General features: G+C 45.9%; 1 protein-coding gene across 2 annotated transcripts in view; it reads right to left on the bottom strand.

Moving 5' to 3' along the window:
- The window catches only part of RPTOR (regulatory associated protein of MTOR complex 1), a 324,607-nt gene that overhangs the window by 187,995 nt on the left and 118,070 nt on the right, over positions 1-18,542 (bottom strand). For both annotated transcript variants that reach the window (XM_086356543.1, XM_086356544.1), the window contains exon 4: positions 748-906. In XM_086356543.1, the coding sequence (XP_086212669.1) occupies positions 748-906 (159 nt within the window). The remainder of the gene's footprint in view (positions 1-747; positions 907-18,542) is intronic.

Below are 18,542 nucleotides of genomic sequence, written 5' to 3'. Positions count from 1 at the left end.
CCCAAATATCAGGAATCACTGAAAACCTACACTGATTAAAACAACTAACTGGCATAAAGGGAGACCCACGGAATAGAACAGAGAGCTCGGAAACATACCTACTCACTAAGGAAACCTGACTGAGTCCAAAGCTGGCATTAAATGGTAATGGTATCCACTTCAAAAAGAAAAAAGAATTTGAAACCCTACTTAAAAGTATGTGCAAAAATTAGTTTCAGGTGGATTAAAGATCCAAATTATGGACAAAAATACACATCTGTGAAAGAACACATGGAATATTTCAGTGACCGTGGAAAGTCTTAAGAAGATACTAAATACCCACATTCTAAGAGAAGACTGAACAGGGGCCACTTCAAAATAAAGAAAGCCCATCCACTAAGGGACATCACAAGAGAACAGAAGCAAACAGACAAACCCAGAAACCAAGCCATAAACTCAGGGACATTTGCAACTAACAAAAATGGTAAAGGGTTACTGTCTAGGATACAAGGAATTCCTCCAAATAAGTAAGAAAAAGACACAATCTAAGTGAAGAACAGGAGACACCACTGCAAGAGGGGGAGCCTACATGGCCAACCTAGAAACTGGAAGGCACCTGCATTTGGTTTTGTGGAAATGAATTAACTATTGATGGCTCCATAGAAGCTACAGGTGAACAGGATCTGCAGCCAACCACCAAAACTTAAAGATTTCCTTGTAAAAAGATAAATAAATTGGATTCATGGGAATCTTTTATGGTGCACCCACCTTGTTGAAGACCCAGATCTCGCCATTAACGGTGGGCCTGGGCACCCCATGGCCATTGTAGTGGAAGAGGACCCGCTCCTCCTTGGCATTTCGGCGTAAAGACGTGCAAAGCTTCTTTACTTCATCCACAGTCGGATCAAGGCTCTGCTTATACCGCGCCTGTTGCAGGAGACAAAGATTAAGAAACTTACCATGGATTCATAAGAATACATAAAACTTAAACTCCATCCTTTACTCCAAGTTTGCATTGAATGGACGCTGCACAAATAATATCATGTCTCTCCATCTCCAGCTGGGATGATGCCTACTTCACAGAGAGGTTGTGAACATTCATTTACTCAACAAATATTTATTGCGAAGATCCCATGGGATAAATAAGTAATGCCTGCCACACAGTAACACAAGTAAAAGGTAGCACCACTGTGATATCAAAAATATTTCTTAGAAGCATTGAATCTCTTTGGAAAAACACTGGAATGTGGAAGAGGCAACTTAAACACAGAAAGCTGTAATACAGCGGCAAAGGAGAATAGTTTCAAAAAGACAAGGTAAGGAAGCAAAATGCCCCTCTCTTGATTAGTCATATTTGCCCAGCTTAGCCCCCTCCCACTACTCCTGCCTGGACCCTTGCTGATGAACCTAAAGAATACACAGAAATCAATACACACACACACACACACACACACACACACACAATCAATAGATGGTTAAAGGACACAACTGTAAGGAACTCCCACTTTTAAAGCAACAAAGAAGATTAAACTTAACAAGAAATGCACAAAACTCTAAGACGGAAATTTTATAAAACTGTCCTGGAGAACAGAAGGAAGCATGAACAAATTGGAGATGCTCCCAGCCTGAGGAAGATGCACCCACATTCTTAAGACATCAGTTCTCCCTAGGTTAAGAGCCCACATGTTTCCAATAAATATAACAACAAAGTATTTCACGGAGCTGCTACTGAAGTTTGCATGGAAAATAAACATGCCAGAACAGCCATGAAAACACTGAAAGGAGAGGTATGAGGAGTCCTGCTCGCCGAAATTTCGACCTCCTCTGGGCCTCTGTAAGGAATCAAGTGAGGATCAGGGCCCAGAGAGACCAGCCCACCAGGGAGCTACTACAGAGTCCAGAATTAGGTCCAAACATGTTTCCTCATGCAGTCACAATGTTATGAACACTGATTTTATTTCATTAGAAACTGTGCTGACACCAAGAGAACCTGAGTCTGCCCCCTCCGCACAGCTTTCCAGCTAGGATGTGTGAAGTCCTGGTTCCACTGAAGACCATTCAGTGTCCCCCAAGGTTAGTCCTAAACAAGAGTGCTGTTCTCCCCTACCACCCATAAGGTCACAGGGTTGACATTACTCGGAGACATCAGTAAAGTTGGGGATTCGTTATTTCTGACCTTGGCTCCATCAAGGTCTTCTCCTGTGGGATGCAAAAAATGATTCAGCCTCGTTTTCTTACCTGTCGCCCAGAAAGGACACATTAATGGACCAGCATGAAAGGCACTACAGATAATAACATACCTCCTAGGGCTTTATGGGAATTAATTAATATTTTTAAGGGCTTTGAAATGAGAAGCACTAAATTAAATGTCACTACACCACGTTAAGGTTTTGTTTCAAAACGAGAATGCCTGGGATAATGGCTCCGCGGCTGGAGGGAGTGCCGAGTCACAGGAAGCATCTCACCATTTGGGAGATTTGCGACAACTGTAGCTGGGCGTATTAAATGACAGTGCAAGTCTCTGAAATACTGCTTGTTGTGCTGGGCATTGCTACTGTAAGTCCAAATCTCAAGACAGAATAATATACAATGGTGGAAATATCAGGGGATGTGAGAGAGGAAGAGAACAGAAGACGGAACAATGGGTGGAAGGAGGAAAGGAAAACTGGCCCTGGGCTTAGTGAAGGGGATGGGGCTCCAGATTTCACTTCCTTCCAGGACTGTCTCCTGCTAACTCTAAATGCTAACAAAGCCTAAGTAGACTCTGCCTTCCCTGCGGAGGCGGCCCTTCCTCCTGCAGATTCCAGAGGCTACGCAGTGTGGGGGCAGGGGGTGGGGGGGTGGGCGGGGGGTGACTCTGCTTCAAGATGCTCAGTGGGCAGCGGAGGCCCTTCTCCATCTGATGAAGCCACACGTGGTGCTGCTGTTGTGCCTGCAGAAGAGTAACAGCAGTGCCCGGGGAAGAGCAGGGGCTCTGCTGGGTGGTCTCACACCAGAATCCCATAAGGAAGAAACCTGTGCTACTGGAGCGGCACTGCCTGTGCTCCTCTGGGGTTTCTAGTAAAGATTACTGTGCATTACTCGACTGGGAATGTGATTATGAATAATGTTATTTCCATCCTTCTATGGCAATGAGCAATACCTCAAGTTCAGAACCAAGAAACAGAAATGCCTGAGAGATTTTCTCAGAACTGTCCAGGAGGAATAAGCATACTGTTGGATTTGGGCTGCTTCTGTCTCTGTTCCGGAGTCTTGCTAAGATTTCACCCTCTCCCTCTCCTTCCCAACTAGGAAGCAAAGGCTTTTAGGAAGCTGCTGGGCAGGCGGAAGGTCAGGTCTGCTCAAAGGACACCTGTTTCAGGTGGTGTCCCGTGTAAGAAAACTCCAAACCCTTGGCAGTTCAGGAGCTTTATGCCACCACCCCTCACAAAACACTTACCGCCCTTTGCATCCTCAACATCACTACCAAGGCCAAGCCACTGCGACCACCACCACCACCATCATTATCAGCACCTCCAGAACCAACACCATCGTCACATCCCATCACCATCAGGAGCACTACATCCCTCTCCCCTCCTCTCCCCTCCCCTCTATCTGTCCCTCCCCTTTCCTCAGATTGCTCTGACTGTTGTCTCTTACCTCTTCCCAGGTCTATCCTCCTCTGTCAACCTCTAATGTGACTGTGACTCAGCTTCCCTTCTTTTTTCACACTACATGCTCCTCCTGGGCAGCATCTCCGAACAAACCCATGGCCAAATTCCTTGTCGTGCTCCACATGTGCCCACCCTCTAGGGTCCCGGCCATAGTCTCGGGCATCAGTCTGTACCGAGTCACTCAAACCACACCCCTCGGGGCCTGTCCTTTTCGATGCTCTCCTTCTCACCTCCCCTTCATCCAGTGACCCGAACATGTGGCTGTACCACCTCTGCCTTCAGCAGGGGTCAAACAGCCCCTAACTCTCCCCAGGATTCCAGACCATCCTCTCCAAGTCTTTCCATTCAGTCACAGCCTTCCTGCTCAAACACACAGCAAGCAGGCCACTAGCCCCTGAAAATCAAGTCCTCAGGGGGGGCGTCTGCTGCCCCCAAGACAGCCACCATGCCTGACCATGGCACAGACACCTTGGCCACCCAACCCCCACAGCCCTCCGCTCAGCCACCGCATCTTTCCCAGGGGTCCTGAGCAAGCTGTGTGCTTTCACACAGACCCCAAAGCTACTCTGTTTTTAGGAAGAATAAACAAGGGCGAGGTGTTATGCAGCACAAGTACACTGTCCAGTTCATTTGCATGTTTTATGTTTAAATGTTTTCACTATTTCATAGTAAGATGCTATCCTGTACAATTTTTTTCCAGTGTTATCGTAAGACTGTTCCCTCAGCCCCCAATCTCTTAATTGAAAAACAAATGAAAACCAACAACTGTTTACCTTTTAAGTTGAAATGGGAAACTTGAGTCCTTGAAGTGCAAACAGGAGGCAGGGGCCTCCTGTAAACAGGTGTTCAGTCTATAAATTCCCCGTGCCCCCGCCAGAATCCACTCAGCTCTAAAGAAACTCACAGACACTGTGCTGGCTCTGAGCGTCACACCTATGGAAACAGGTGCAGTTTTCATCTAAAATGTAACCAGAGCCTTCCCAAACTCATCACCGAAAGGTGGATCTTGAACAAATCAAAACCATCTCATGAAACAAGAAGGCAGCCCAGAGCCCTTCGGCAGAGCGGGAGCAGAGCCCCCAGCCCAGCCTGGTGCCCAGCCTGCAGGCCTCACCTTGGCTTTCGTGCTTATGCACTTGTGCAGCCTGAGTCTGGTCACTCAGTACAGGTAGAGCCAAGCTTAGTTGCTTTTCAGAAATAAAAGGGAAGTCTAGAAATAGAAGTCTCCGATCATTTTCCAATTGGTTCCCACCTTTTCATATTATTCTGGAATTTTATGTCACATACAGAGATAGAATGTATAAGCCATCATACTGACCCCTTAGGAGGTCCCTGGCTCTGAGAGTGGCTGACAGATTAGGGCCGTTCCACCTGCCCAGGTCATCACTAGAATAAGAGGCTCATGACATGTGCTCTGCAGAGAGATCTGATCTGACTTTGATTCATGTCTGCCTCAACAATCCAGGGCCCCTTTTTACCATTCATTAAGTAGTAATTTATTTTCTGTCTTCTAAGAATCTCTCTTCTTGACTCATAGTCCTCAAGGCTCCAGCACAGACTGTTCTAGCAATCTGCTCCACCCACTTCACAGTGTTAGCTGAGCAGCAGACACAAATATTTTCAGGTATCCCACCACCCACGCCCTGCCAAGATCTGCCAAGGGCAGTGATGTCTCAAAGGAGGCTTTGACTGTGTTAAGACAAGTGACTGAACCACCTCACCATAGCCCGCCCTAAAATCAAGTTCCAGTCCATTTCCAGGCCTGACAGTAAAGCCACCAGCTGTCAATGCTCCATCAACCCTCCAGGGAAAGACAGGCTGCAAGCAGGCCAAGTTCCACTGAGGTCCCTTGTAAAGTTCTGGAGTCCTCCTGGTCACCTCCTGTCCACTCCCTCCATACCCACGACAGCTCTACGGTGGCCTCTTTCCCCTGGGTCTTTGTGCTGCCTCCACCCCTCCCCACTCAATACTGGAGATGAGTCGCACAGGAGTCAGGTGTGCCCAGTGGTGAGTCCCTCCCCTCTGCAAGAGCAGGGGTCCCTGATACGGAGGGCTTGGGTTCATCCCCAGATCAGTGATTTACCAGCCATTCAACTTGGGAAAGCTCACAAACCCAACCCAACCCTCAGTTTCCTCCTCCGTAAAACAACTAAAATACTACTGTCCCTGACTACTCCCTAGGCTGCAGGGACCACATGAGAAAGTACTTGTCATTAAGCTGGAGGACACAGATGGAGCCTGGCACTGGCGCTGTACTTCTGATGTACCAGCCTCCTGACCTTCACACCCACTGTGCAAAGTAGGCATTGTCATCATACCTGTCTCACAGATAGGGAGCTGGGGCACAGAGAGGTGCGGCAACTACCACGAGGTCACACAGCTGGCACGGGGCCAGCTGACTTCAGCTGACTTCAGACTGGGCCCTGGGCGGGGGGTGGGGCAGGGCCCATTCTGAAGTCAGAAGCATGAGGACATCCATGGGAACTCGGAGACCAATGGTGAGCTTTCTCGTGTTGCTGCAAACTGGGGACAAGCAGGGAGTAGAAAGACAGACCAGCCCTCTCTGGCCATCCTCACGTGCCGGCATCCTGTCGTGCTTCAATATGACCCCTGGGCTCTGACACCCCTCTAATAGGAAGGCCTTCCTCTCAAGAAGGGCTAATAGCCTGAGCACCTGCCTTGACTGAGCAGCAAAGATGAGCACTGCTTGGGAGACTGAGAATAGCTTAAGTCACTCACGGCTACTGATTTTTCCAAATAATTCCACATCAGCACTGACTCTCTCCTTACATTAATGCCGGACTACCTCCAAGCAATATCAATAACTGCTAGTGACCTGGAACACTCAAAATTTACTAATCTGCCTGGTGGGCAGAGAAGGAGAAAACTCAGAATGTAATAAGCTTTATGCAGCAAGTGGAGGGGGCAGGAGAGGGGAGACTGAACCTCAGTCCCTAGGGCCAGAGCATTCACTGGACACAGGAATATGGGCATCCCAAGCCTGCAGTTGTGCTCTGAGCCACTGCTACAGCTGCAGAGAACTTCTGGAAATAGCTCATATATGTTATCTTTGGCAGTAACAAAATGAGCAAAGGGAATAAATAAATCCCTAGCAGAGTGAGGAGGAAATAGGTATCATTAAATGGTTGCCAAACCAGGCCAGGATAGCGGTCTGCTGGGGTGTGCCCACCACCTCGAGCCAAGCTGGAATTCATTCAGAGAAACAGCCACCAAATTGACTCATGAGAAGGTGTCCCTGCTTTATACCTCCTACCATCAGAGTCCACTTTGAGTCAATCACCAAACAGGGCTGCCCCAGGGTCCAGGAGCCAACAGAGGGGTCGAACTCTCAGAGTCTATATCTCCAGCTAGTCTATGGCCATAAATTCAAACTTTCATCTGCCATAAGAAGCATTCTTGCTAACCCCATTCATTTATTTTTCAAAGAAATTTCTCATTTCTTATTAGATTTCTTATAATATTCAGGATCATGTCTGTAGGGGCTAGTCTGATTTCTACATGGAGGCTCAGCAATCTGCAAGTGACAGTACAGGACGAGCTGCTGGCTCCAGGACAGCTCTGGAGGACCCCAGGGACCTCTGAGCAGGGCCCCAGCCTCCACACTGAAAGTCGAAGAAGTCTGCCTTCCGGGTCCGCGCTCATCTGCTCCACAGAATGTTTTCTAGAATACTAGTTTGGGTAATTTCATCGCCCCATGGCAAAATGCCCTGGCTTCTCTCTGCTCACTCACCAGTACAACCTGACTTCCACCCTGAGTGGGAGGAGAACGGCTGTGCCTGTAGCGCCCAGGCCTCGGCACTAGAGCTCCCAGGGCCGGGGAAGCCCTGCTGGCAGGCACGCGTGGATGAGAAATGCTGAACGCTAGCACTGAAGGGTCACTATACAAGGTCAGAGTAACTCCTGGTGTTTTCAACATGTATATTCCCAATAAGAACAGTTTTACAAGAAATCTATAAAATCACTGCCTCTCTTTCCTTTATGTATTATTCAATACCAATTTTCTCTTCCTTTCTTAATTTGCAAAAGAGGCAGGAGAGAACGAGAAGAGCTGGTTTAGTATTCAAAGTCCAGAAATAGCAACCATAGCTTTGAGATGGGGTCTGAGTTCACTTGTGAAATAAAAGGCTCATGTGGTCTCTGCAGACATGCTTAGACTCTCCCCTCAGTGGATGTGAGAAACACTGTTGTCATCAGAGAGCAGTTCTGTCCCCCAGGGCACATTTGGTCTGGAAGTAGGCTTGGTTGGTACAATGGGGGTGGTGGTAGTTCTCTTGGCATCTGATGGGTGAATGTCAGGGAAGGTGCTGAATATCCTACACCTATGCTCACAGCGTGTGCGGACATTACTGCCACAAAGATAAATCATCTGGCCCAAAATGTCAACAGTGCTGGGTTTGAGAAAGCCTGCTTTAGAGGGAAAATATGAAGCTTTGATTTTAATGAGGACACACTGATCCTAATCTAATAAAGTGAAAAAAAACAAGGTGAAGAAAAATGTATTTAATGTATGACCATTTATCCAAGAGGGTAACAAATGTGTGTAAATATACATATATATATATATATTTATATATATATATATATATATATATATACACACACAGTGTTCAATATATACTGCTCAGCAATACGTGAACTGTGAACTTCCAGATGTTCAAGCAGGATTTAGAAAAGGCAGAGGAACCAGAGATCAAATTACCAACATCTGCTGGATCGTTGAAAAAGCAAGAGAGTTCCAAAAAGACATCTATTTCTGCTTTATTGACTATGCCAAAGCCTTTGACTATGTAGATCACAATAAACTGTGGAAAATTCTGAAAGAGATGCGAATACCAGACCACCTGACCTGCCTCTTGAGAAACCCGTATGCAGGTCAGGAAGCAACAGTTAGAACTGGACATGGAACAACAGACTGGTTCCAAATAGGAAAAGGAGTATGTCAAGGCTATATATTGTCACTCTGCTTATTTAACTTCTATGTAGAGTACATCATGAGAAACGCTGGGCTGGAGGAAGCACAAGCTGGAATCAAGATTGCTGGGAGAAATATCAATAACCTCAGATACGCACATGACACCACCCTTATGGCACCAAGTGAAGAACTAAAAATAAAAAGCCTTTTGATGAAAGTGAAAGAGGAGAGTGAAAAAGTTGGCTTAAAGCTCAACATTCAGAAAACTAAGATCATGGCATCCAGTCTCATCACTTCACGGCAAATAGATGGGGAAACAGTGGAAACAGTGGCTGACTTTATTTTTCTGGGCTCCAAGATTGCTGCAGATGGTGATTGGAGCCATGAAATTAAAAGATGCTTACTCCTTGGAAGGAAAGTTATGACCAACCTAGACAGCATATTAAAAAGCAGAGACATTACTTTGTCAACAAAGGTCCGCCTAGTCAAGGCTATGGTTTTTCCAGTGGTCATGTATGGATATGAGAGTTGGACTATAAAGAAAGCTGAGCACTGAAGAATTGATGCTTTTGAACTGTTGTGTTGGAGAAGACTCTTGAGAGTCCCTTGGACTGCAAGGAGATCCAACCAATCCATCCAAAAGGAGATCAGGCCTGGGTGTTCACTGGAAGGACTGATGTTGAAGCTGAAACTCCAAGACTTTGGCCATCTGATGCAAAGAGCTGACTCACTGGAAAAGACCCTGATGTTGGGAAAAATTGAGGGTAGGAGGAGAAGGGGACAACAGAGGATGAGATGGTTAGATGGCATCACTGACTCAATGGACATGCGTTTGGGTAAACTTCAGGAGTTGGTGATGGACAAGGAAGCCTGGTGTGCTGCGGTTCATGGGGTCGCAAAGAGTCAGACGTGACTGAGTACTGAACTGAACTGAACTGAACTGATACTGTTTAAACGTTTAAACGATTACCTACAGAAGAAAGGGGGACACAGGATGGCAAGGACGGGAATAGAAGCCAGATTTGAATCCACCTGTCAAAACAGGGAACACGGGTTTGATTCCAGGTCTGGGAAGATTTCACATGCCATGGAACTAAGCCCATGCACCAAATCAACTGAGCCTGCGCGCCTAGAGTCCGTGCTCTGCAGCAAGAGAAGCCACAGTGAGAAGCCTACTTACCACAACTAGAGAGTAGCCCCCGATCACTGCTGCAACCACAGAAAGCCTGAACAAAGCAATGAACACCCAGTGTAGCCAAAAATAAATAAATACATTAAAAAAATTTTAAGCAGTTCTTTAAAAATTCTAAGTAAAATGAGACAAATGAACCTAATTGTGTGTTCAATTGGCTACACAACCAGGCAGACAGGGACTCTTCAGTGTGACTGTATCTACACCCTGATATCAGAAAGAACTGAACACACTTCATGTACAGTTGGCAGTAATGGTATCAGAAATGCTGGTTTTGCTTCTGGAAAGGGCTGAGTGTAGGGTGGGATGGTGTACCCAAGTACTTCAACATTAGTACTTAGGTGGTGTCCACGAAGAACATCAATGCTCAGGGTGGGAGAAACAGATACAGCTTTAAGACCCAGGGGATTAACTAAAACCTTGCAGTCCTGAAGCTGAATCAGCAAGAGCTCAAAACGCATTCTGTCTTTAAAACAGAGAGAAAGAGCACACGGTAGAGACTGCGCAGGAGCAGTGGTCACCTTCAGGCTCAGGTTAGGCTCTAAGTAACAACGCCTATTAGGGGAAACCAGTGAACCCTGGAGACTTGGCTGAATTCACGCCTGGAGCAGAGGATGTACAGAATGAGTACACAACATCCTGTCTTGTCATAGGAGATAGGAAAGAAGTGATCAAAGACTTCCAGACCTGTAGCAAAGAGAACCAGGAGCCAATTTAAAGAGGCTTTAAGTGGCCAAAGAGAAAACATGAGCATCAATGATTAACAAATGCAACAAACTTTTATTGCACATGAAAGATAATGGAATGCATACCCCGTACCCATTACCTCTGGGAGAAGTGCATTCATTATTTTGCAGTGGGATATTCATATTGGCTTTCCTATATGAGCTATATCTCAAGATACCGAAATAATAGATGAGAGGAAAATTTCCCTTCTTAGCAATATACGAGTTAACAGACAAAGGGGAATAATAGAGCACCAACTTTTTACAACCTCCAATGGATGGGTCCAGGTAATGATCGCCAGTGGCTGCTAACCTTACAGAGAGAAGACAAACCATTCATCATACATATCCTAAAGGAAGTACACACCATCACCTATGGAATGTTGTGTCCCCAAAGCTCCCTCCAACTGGAGGAATCTGGTCAATCCTGAGGGGTGAGGGAAGGGTTGGCAGAATTCAGGTTTCAAGGAATTCTATAGGGCACATAACCTGATTCCTTCCATCAATATTTGCAGGAAGAAGCAGAGATGGATAATTGGAACAGGATGGGAGAAGGGGCTTTTTAGATAAATTCTATGGATTAATAGGGTAGATCAATCAGTTATAATGTATCCACCTTACTTACATTCTGATTCAAATAAACAAACTGTGTATGCGTGCGTGTAGTTTTTTAAAATCATAATTACCTTCAAGATACACTGAAATATTTACAGATGAAATTATATGATGTCTGGGATTTGCTTCGAAATAAGCCAAGGGAGTGGGTAGGAGAGGGGGGTGGGTGGTGGTGTAGATGAAAGAGGACTAGAACAAGTTGATAACTACTGAAGAGAGATGATGGGGAGATATGAAAATTTTCCACAATAAATTAAAATTAACTCTGATGCTTTAAAATTAACAAAGGAATAAGCCACAGAAACAAACAGGCAAACAAGCAAACAGCATTTCAAAATGTTGCCATAATTAAAATGGAACTCCCCTAGAATTGTTTTTATGCATAACTTAATGTAAAAATTGGCTATTTTTGATTAAAATTTGCTTATATGAAGCATTTTGGAAAGACATCTAAAGAAGGTGTTCAGACAGGTGAAAAACTTATGAACGTGTTTTTACCAATAATGTGAAAGATTAACATACCTGGGGAAAAAGTTTCATAAACATAACACAGATATTGGTATTTCTCAGAAACCCATCTAGTGTTTCATACACAATAAGGAAGTATAATAATGGTTCAGCTTACTCAGAACTAGTGTTGATTTTTCACCGTGGGTCACATTTCCCAGCTGACCAACTAATGCCGTTTTGCGCAGCCAATGCCTCTAATGGGGTTGACAAAGCACTCTGGCCACATCATCTCCTCTGTCTGCATTACAAAAGCACTCACCGTCCTGCACTGGAGGCTAGACTCTGGGAGCAGGCCTGTACCCCATCATGCTCATTAGAGGCCAGCAAGCCAGGGGAGCACAGGACAGTGGGGGCACAGGGCCTGCCATCCCTGCCAGGCAGTCTGTGGGTTCTGTGAGTAAACAACTGAGTGACCATCATGCAAGCTGAGGCACGTAGCGGTGTCTCTAGAAGCAATGCTGCCATGCAGTTGGTGCTGTTTGTGAGTGAGAGGAGTATCAACTGGCCTGGGGAGGTATCCTACTTGCTTTAAAGAGCGAACTAAGGAACTGGAAGGAATGATGCTAAAGCTGAAACTCCAGTACTCTGGCCACCTCATGCGAAGAGCTGACTCATTGGAAAAGACTCTGATGCTGGGAGGGATTGGGGGCAGGAGGAGAAGGGGACGCCAGAGGATGAGATGGCTGGATGGCATCACCGACTCGATGGACATGAGTTTGAGTGAACTCCGGGAGTCGGTGATGGACAGGGAGGCCTGGTGTGCTGCAATTCATGGGGTCACAAAGAGTCGGACACAACTGAGTGACTGAACTGAACTGAACTCAACTGAAGGAATGCAACAAAGGTCCATCTAGTCAAGGCTATGGTTTTTCCCTTGGTCATGTATGGATGTGAGAGTTGGACTGTGAAGAAAGCTGAGCGCTGAAGAATGGATGCTTTTGAACTGTGGTGTTGGAGAAGACTCTTGAGAGTCCCTTGGACTGCAAGGAGATCCAACCAGTCCATCCTAAAGGAGATCAGTCCTGGGTGTTCATTGGAAGGACTGAAGCTAAAGCTGAAACTCCAGTACTTTGGCCACCTGATGCGAAGAGCTGACTCATTGGAAAAGACTGATGCTGGGAGGGATTGGGGGCAGGAGGAGAAGGGGACGACAGAGGATGAGATGGATGGATGGCATCACCGACTTGATGGACATGAGTTTGGGTGAACTCCAGGAGTTGGTGAGGGACAGGGAGGCCTGGTGTGCTGCGATCCATGGGGTCGCAAAGAGTCGGACACGACTGAGTGACTGAACTGAACTGAACTGAAGGAACACAAAATGTGAAATAATCAAATAAATGTTTATAAACTCAGAGTAACATTTTTAGGCAGTCATGCCCAGAATTGGAAATGCCACTTGCTAATACTTACCTGGCAACCCCTCAGAATGCCAGTGGCCAGCTGCTGTTTTGTATAACAGGCCGCTACAGGGCCAGCTTCCCCCAGAGAGGGGCCCCTGTGTGCACCACACAGCCCACTCACCCCTCTCACCCCCAGGGCCCAGGGCTGGGGAGCAGAGGCTGGGCTTTGGCAACACTTGTCCAGTAAGGATGCAGCCCTGAGCTGGCAAAAGACTACATTCTTGCCACTGTTCTAGAGATACATCTAGTCTCAGGAATAGAACAGAGAAACTAGTAATACAGGATGGGCAGTGAGTCACACTGGCTGCTTTCCTCGCCCCTTCGTCTCTCCGGCTCAGCACACCTTGTCCCACCAAAGAGGCTGGTGGGGAGGAAGAAATTTTCCTCTACCCTTCTAGGTCTTTCTCACTGGACTAAGAATTAAACTGACATGTGACTGTTTAACAGGAGAAAATCAAACAAAAGTTTAATAGCACCTATACCTGGGAGAGGGGCTACCCAGGTGGCGCAGTGGTAAAGAACCTGCCTGCCAATGCAGGAGACACAAGAGACTCCAGTTTGATCCCTGAGTTGGAAGATCTGGAGGAGGAAATCGCATCCCACTCCAGTATTCTTGCCTGGAAAATTCCATGGACAAGGAGCCCGGCAGGCTATAGTCCATAGGGTCACAAAAGGTCGGATATAACTGGGTGGCTGAGTTCACACACACAGTACCTGCATGGGAGAGACCCAGGAAAACTGAGGAACTCACTTCAACAACTGAAGCCCTCACTCAGTTTACCATCTTCAGCTAAAGACAAGAGAAAACTTTGGTGGTGGGGACTTCAAAGGGGAAGAAGGCAATTCAGGCAGAGACTAAAAAGTTAATGTTTGGTAAACAAATGTCTGCTGGGCCCTGCATAGACAATGGGATACAGAGAAGGATTTTAACAGACAGACTTTGATGGGTTCAGGTTTATACTGTACTTATCTATGGGGGTGGCTCCCTTCCTCTAACAGGTCCTGCATCTCCAGTCTTGAGGTTCAGGGAAGGTCTAAGTTTCTTCCTGAGTCTTTTGGGCATTGGTCATCCATTGCTCTCAGTTTAAAATAATCTGCATGCCAAAGAGACATGTGGGGGTGGCAAATTTTGTTCTCCTACAAGGCTGAATGTTTCCAGGCACCAAGCCCAAGCAGGGAGACCTGAGGACAAGCCAGCTGAAAGGCTTCTGGAACAGCGTTCTCACAAAGAGAATGGCTGTTCCTCCTCCTTTCTCCCTTTGAACACAACTCTATGGATGTGATGTTTGGAGCTGCAACAGCCATCTTGTGATCATAAGGGCAGAGTCAAGAAAACAGAGAATCTTCCAGAATCTTGATGCTACTAAACCATATATATATCTGATCCTGAAACCATTTATCTTCAGACTTCACAATAAACTTTTATTTGCTGAACCAGAGAAAAAGTACATATAATGGCTGAGAGGATGAACTCTGGGGACAGAGAGAATTGCAGCTCATACTAGGTTTGTGATCTTGGCAGATTATTTAACTTCTCCATACCTCCATTTCTTTATCTGCAAAATGGAAAGGCAGGGGTGGGAGAAAGAGGGAGCTCACAGTTTTTGTGAAGATTAAATGAGTTAATACATAAAAGCTCTTGGAATAGTGTCTGGCACATACTACCCATTATTGGAATGGTTACAAATGTTACTTGTTAACAGGAGCATCCCAACTAATCAATTTCCTTCTTCCAGCCCAACACCAGATCCTCAGTCCTGAGCCCTCCTTCTATGTTCTGCCCCCTAAACTCCCCATTCCTAAAGTATTCTGACTACTTTTCTGCAGATGTCTCTGAAACACAGGCAACCAGCCCTGATTCCTCTCCTGTTGTTCCCAGTGCCGCCTACTCCGCCTACTCTGTGTGCATGGTCTCCTTCAACCTGATGCCTCCTCCTGACTCCCTATTTCTCTGCATTTCTCCCAACACTGAACACACTGGCTCACACATACTGAACAGTCAGTCACTTTATATGAAACATACGTTAAGTGAACGAATGTGTTATGTGTTTGTGCTCAGTTGTGTCCAACTCTTTAAGACCCTATGTTCTGTAGCCCACCAGGCTCCTCTGTCCCTGGGATTTTCCAGGCAATACTGGAGTGGGTTGCCATTTCCTTCTCCAGGGGATCTTCCAGACCCAGGGACTGAACCCACTTCTCTTGCGTCTCCAGGACTGGTAGGTAGATTCTTCACCACTGTTCTACCTGGGAAGCCCAAGTAAATTGATACTGTTGGCTATATATATATGTCAGTAAAGTCCTATAATTTTCCATAAAATTAAAACTTTCAGATATGTAATGGTTAGGACCAAGAGACTAATGAAGAATGAAAACACAGTAAATTTGACCTAGACTACCTGTCTGTTCAATTTAACCAATTTGTTGAGCCCAAAGCTTGAAGCTCTGGGCACTGGACTGCAGGGTGGCAATGGGCTGTCACGTCGAGGGTGAGGGAAGCAAACGCCACGGAAGGGGAAGCCTCAGGAAGTGATGTGAAGCCAGACACAGCCTGTGAGACAGAGGACACCAGGGGCTCAGAGGGCAAAAGCTGGGGGCACTCCAGATGGTGCAGACATCACATTTCTGAGCTTCAGAATTTACTGTTAACCTCACTATGTCACACATTTTAAATCTTAAACATACTGTGAAGCCATCACTTCATTCCAGTGAATGAGCACTCTAGAACAGGAAGCAGTCAGAAATAATCAACATAAACTATGCAGACACTTTTCATTTTCCTTTTTCAAAAAAAAGAATTCTGTGGCTATGCCATGGCACTCGTTTTACATGATTCTTCACACATGCAAAAAAGCACATCTTCCAGTCTGAGACACAGAGACGAGCATCCAGCAAGCGCAGAGTGAGTGCTGGCACAGGGGACTGGTGGGGGGCGGGGGCGCTTCTGACCTGTGGCACCTAGCCTGTGGAGACAGAGCTGCCTCATGGAAAACAGCCACAAGCCACCCAAAGGAATGCACTCTGGTTACGGAACACCCAGACAAACAGGTTCCACTCCTTGTTACTGACTTGAAAGAAAACAAGAGCTGGCCTTCAGCCCTAACTAGAATTGATAGGTTCAATAAGCTATGTGATTTTCACCCTCACGGCCTCCACCTTAAAGGCTCCCATTAAAATAAAGCACACGCAAGAGTTAGAATAAGTCACATTTAAGGGTCCAAAGCAGCATGGCTCAGAACCCCCTGGCTAGGATGGGGGCCTCACCAGCTATCCGTGTATACATCTAATTCCTTCTGTTCAGGGAAGTGCCTGAGACATGTGGTCTCATTAACAGAAAATCATTCTTTCCAGCCTTCCCAGGAGGAACACCTTCTAGGAGACTGACTCCCTGGAGAGAAATGTGAATTATGCAAATGGTTCAGGAAGGAAGACCTAGGAGTAGAGTTCCTTTTCGCTTTGTTTTGTGAAGCATAAACATGGCCACAATTACAAAAGGGCAGAGCCACGTGGGACGTGGAGGAATGGGTCTGTTTCCTAAACTGCAAACTGGGGACCGAATGCATCTGCTCCCAGGGCTGCTGAGGAGAGGATGTGAGTGCGTACTGTCAGGGCTGCACCTGGGTCAGGACACAAGTTATGAGCAACACTACTAAGCTGTGGACACCCCTGCGCGTGTGCGCGTGCGCACACACACACACACACACGCACACACACAGAGTTCTTCATCTCAGAGACAAAAAATCTCAGAAATAAGTAGCACTGGATGTCCACTGGTGGCTGGACAGAGCTGGGAGGTTTGACTCCTACAAAAATCTCCTGCCAATGTCCACCCTCTCCAGGCACAAGATGACCCTGCCCTCTTGAAAGGTCACCATCACACTGCCAACTGGCAACATCTTTCCCCACGAGGACAACGAACTCCTCGTGGGGGATCTGTGCTCTGCTCTCCAGCATGACTCTGATTTAGCTTACCCTCGCTGCTAGAAGGGATTTGGCAGGCAAAGGCAGATGGGAATTTATGGGGTGTAGCAGCTATCCCCATAATGTTAAAAATTATGGGAATAAAAAATATTCTATGAGAAAAATGGGCAAAAGACCTGAACAGACAATTCACAGCTGAAGACAAGGAAATGGCCCATAAATATTCAAAAATGTTCAACTCCACTTACAATAAAAATGAGAGAACACTGCTCCCCTAGCAGACTGCACACACCGGCACATTAGAGAGCACCACAGGGTACTCTGAGGATCTGGTGCTTTTACACATTGCCGGTGGGAATGTACATGATCCTCAGGTAGAGGGATCTAACAAGAACCCCAAAAATCTATACATGCATTATTTTTGACTCAGTGATAATATCACTATGAATTTACCTTAAAGATACACTCTTAACTACACAAAACACATCTGAACAAGGTTATTCAGTGCAGTACTGTTTGTAATTGCAAAATACTACAATCATAATGGCATCTGCAGGAGATTGAAAAAACAATGTACATTTATATAGTAGAGTATGATAGAGTTTAAAAACACGAGAGAGACTTTCACGGTGGTCCAGTAAGTTAAGAATCCGCCTGCCAACACAGGGGACGTAAGTTTGATCCCTCGTCTGGGAAGATCCCACATGCCACGGTGCAACTCAGCCTGCGTGCCTCAACTACTGAGTCCAAGCACCTTAGAGCCAGGGCTCCACAAGGAGAGAAACCACCACAACGAGAAGCTCTTGCACCACAACTACAGAGCAGCCCCTGCTCACCACAACCAAAGAAAGCATGCGGGGAGCAACGAAGACCCAGTACAGCCAAAAATAATCAAACAAGTAAATAAATAATCAAAGAAAAACACAAAGCGAAATCTTCTACAGACTGATATGGGGTGATTTCCAGGATGTATTGAGAAATAGAAAAAAAGCAAGCAGAGGAGTATACGTTTTGTGTAAAAGAGAGCATGAAAGAAAAAGATAAACATGTATGTTCTTATTTTTAAAAAGAAACCTAAGAAAGATAAACCCAAAACTAATGAAATTCGTCGCCTAAGGAGGGAGATGGGAACAGCTGCAGGGAGATGATCTACTCTGAGAAGAACTTCTTAGATTGTTTTGACTTGTGGGATTATGTTAATATTTCTTGGGTGTGCTGTGCGACTCATCCACTAAGTAAACACATGGAGGATAACGGGAGCCAAGAGCTGTGAGCACACGAAAGCCTGCATGCTGGTTCCAAACATCACTCTCCAGTAAAAGAACTGGGCTGCTTGGAGACATGGCCAACTCCCAGCTCAACGGGAAGGGACAATATGAGCCTGCTACATCCTGTTGTGTCAGAAAGCAAGTGAGTGCTCGAAACTGAAGGGAAGTGTGAAAAAAAAAAAAGCTTGAAAAGATAACCAACAGTCAAATCCGAGACAATTAGAGCTTCAAAATAATGACAGCAGCAGACTATTCTGCTGAATTTTTTATTTGATAATGATTTAAAAGAATGCATGAATGAATAAGTGGGATGAAAAGAAAGCCCTTTCTTATAGTATAATACCAACTG

Source organism: Bos grunniens, chromosome 19 (assembly GCF_055505025.1).
Source record: "Bos grunniens cultivar Pamir isolate PY7600 chromosome 19, Bosgru_T2T1.0, whole genome shotgun sequence".
Lineage (NCBI taxonomy): Eukaryota > Metazoa > Chordata > Mammalia > Artiodactyla > Bovidae > Bos > Bos grunniens.
This window is presented reverse-complemented; position numbering and strand designations above follow the sequence as displayed.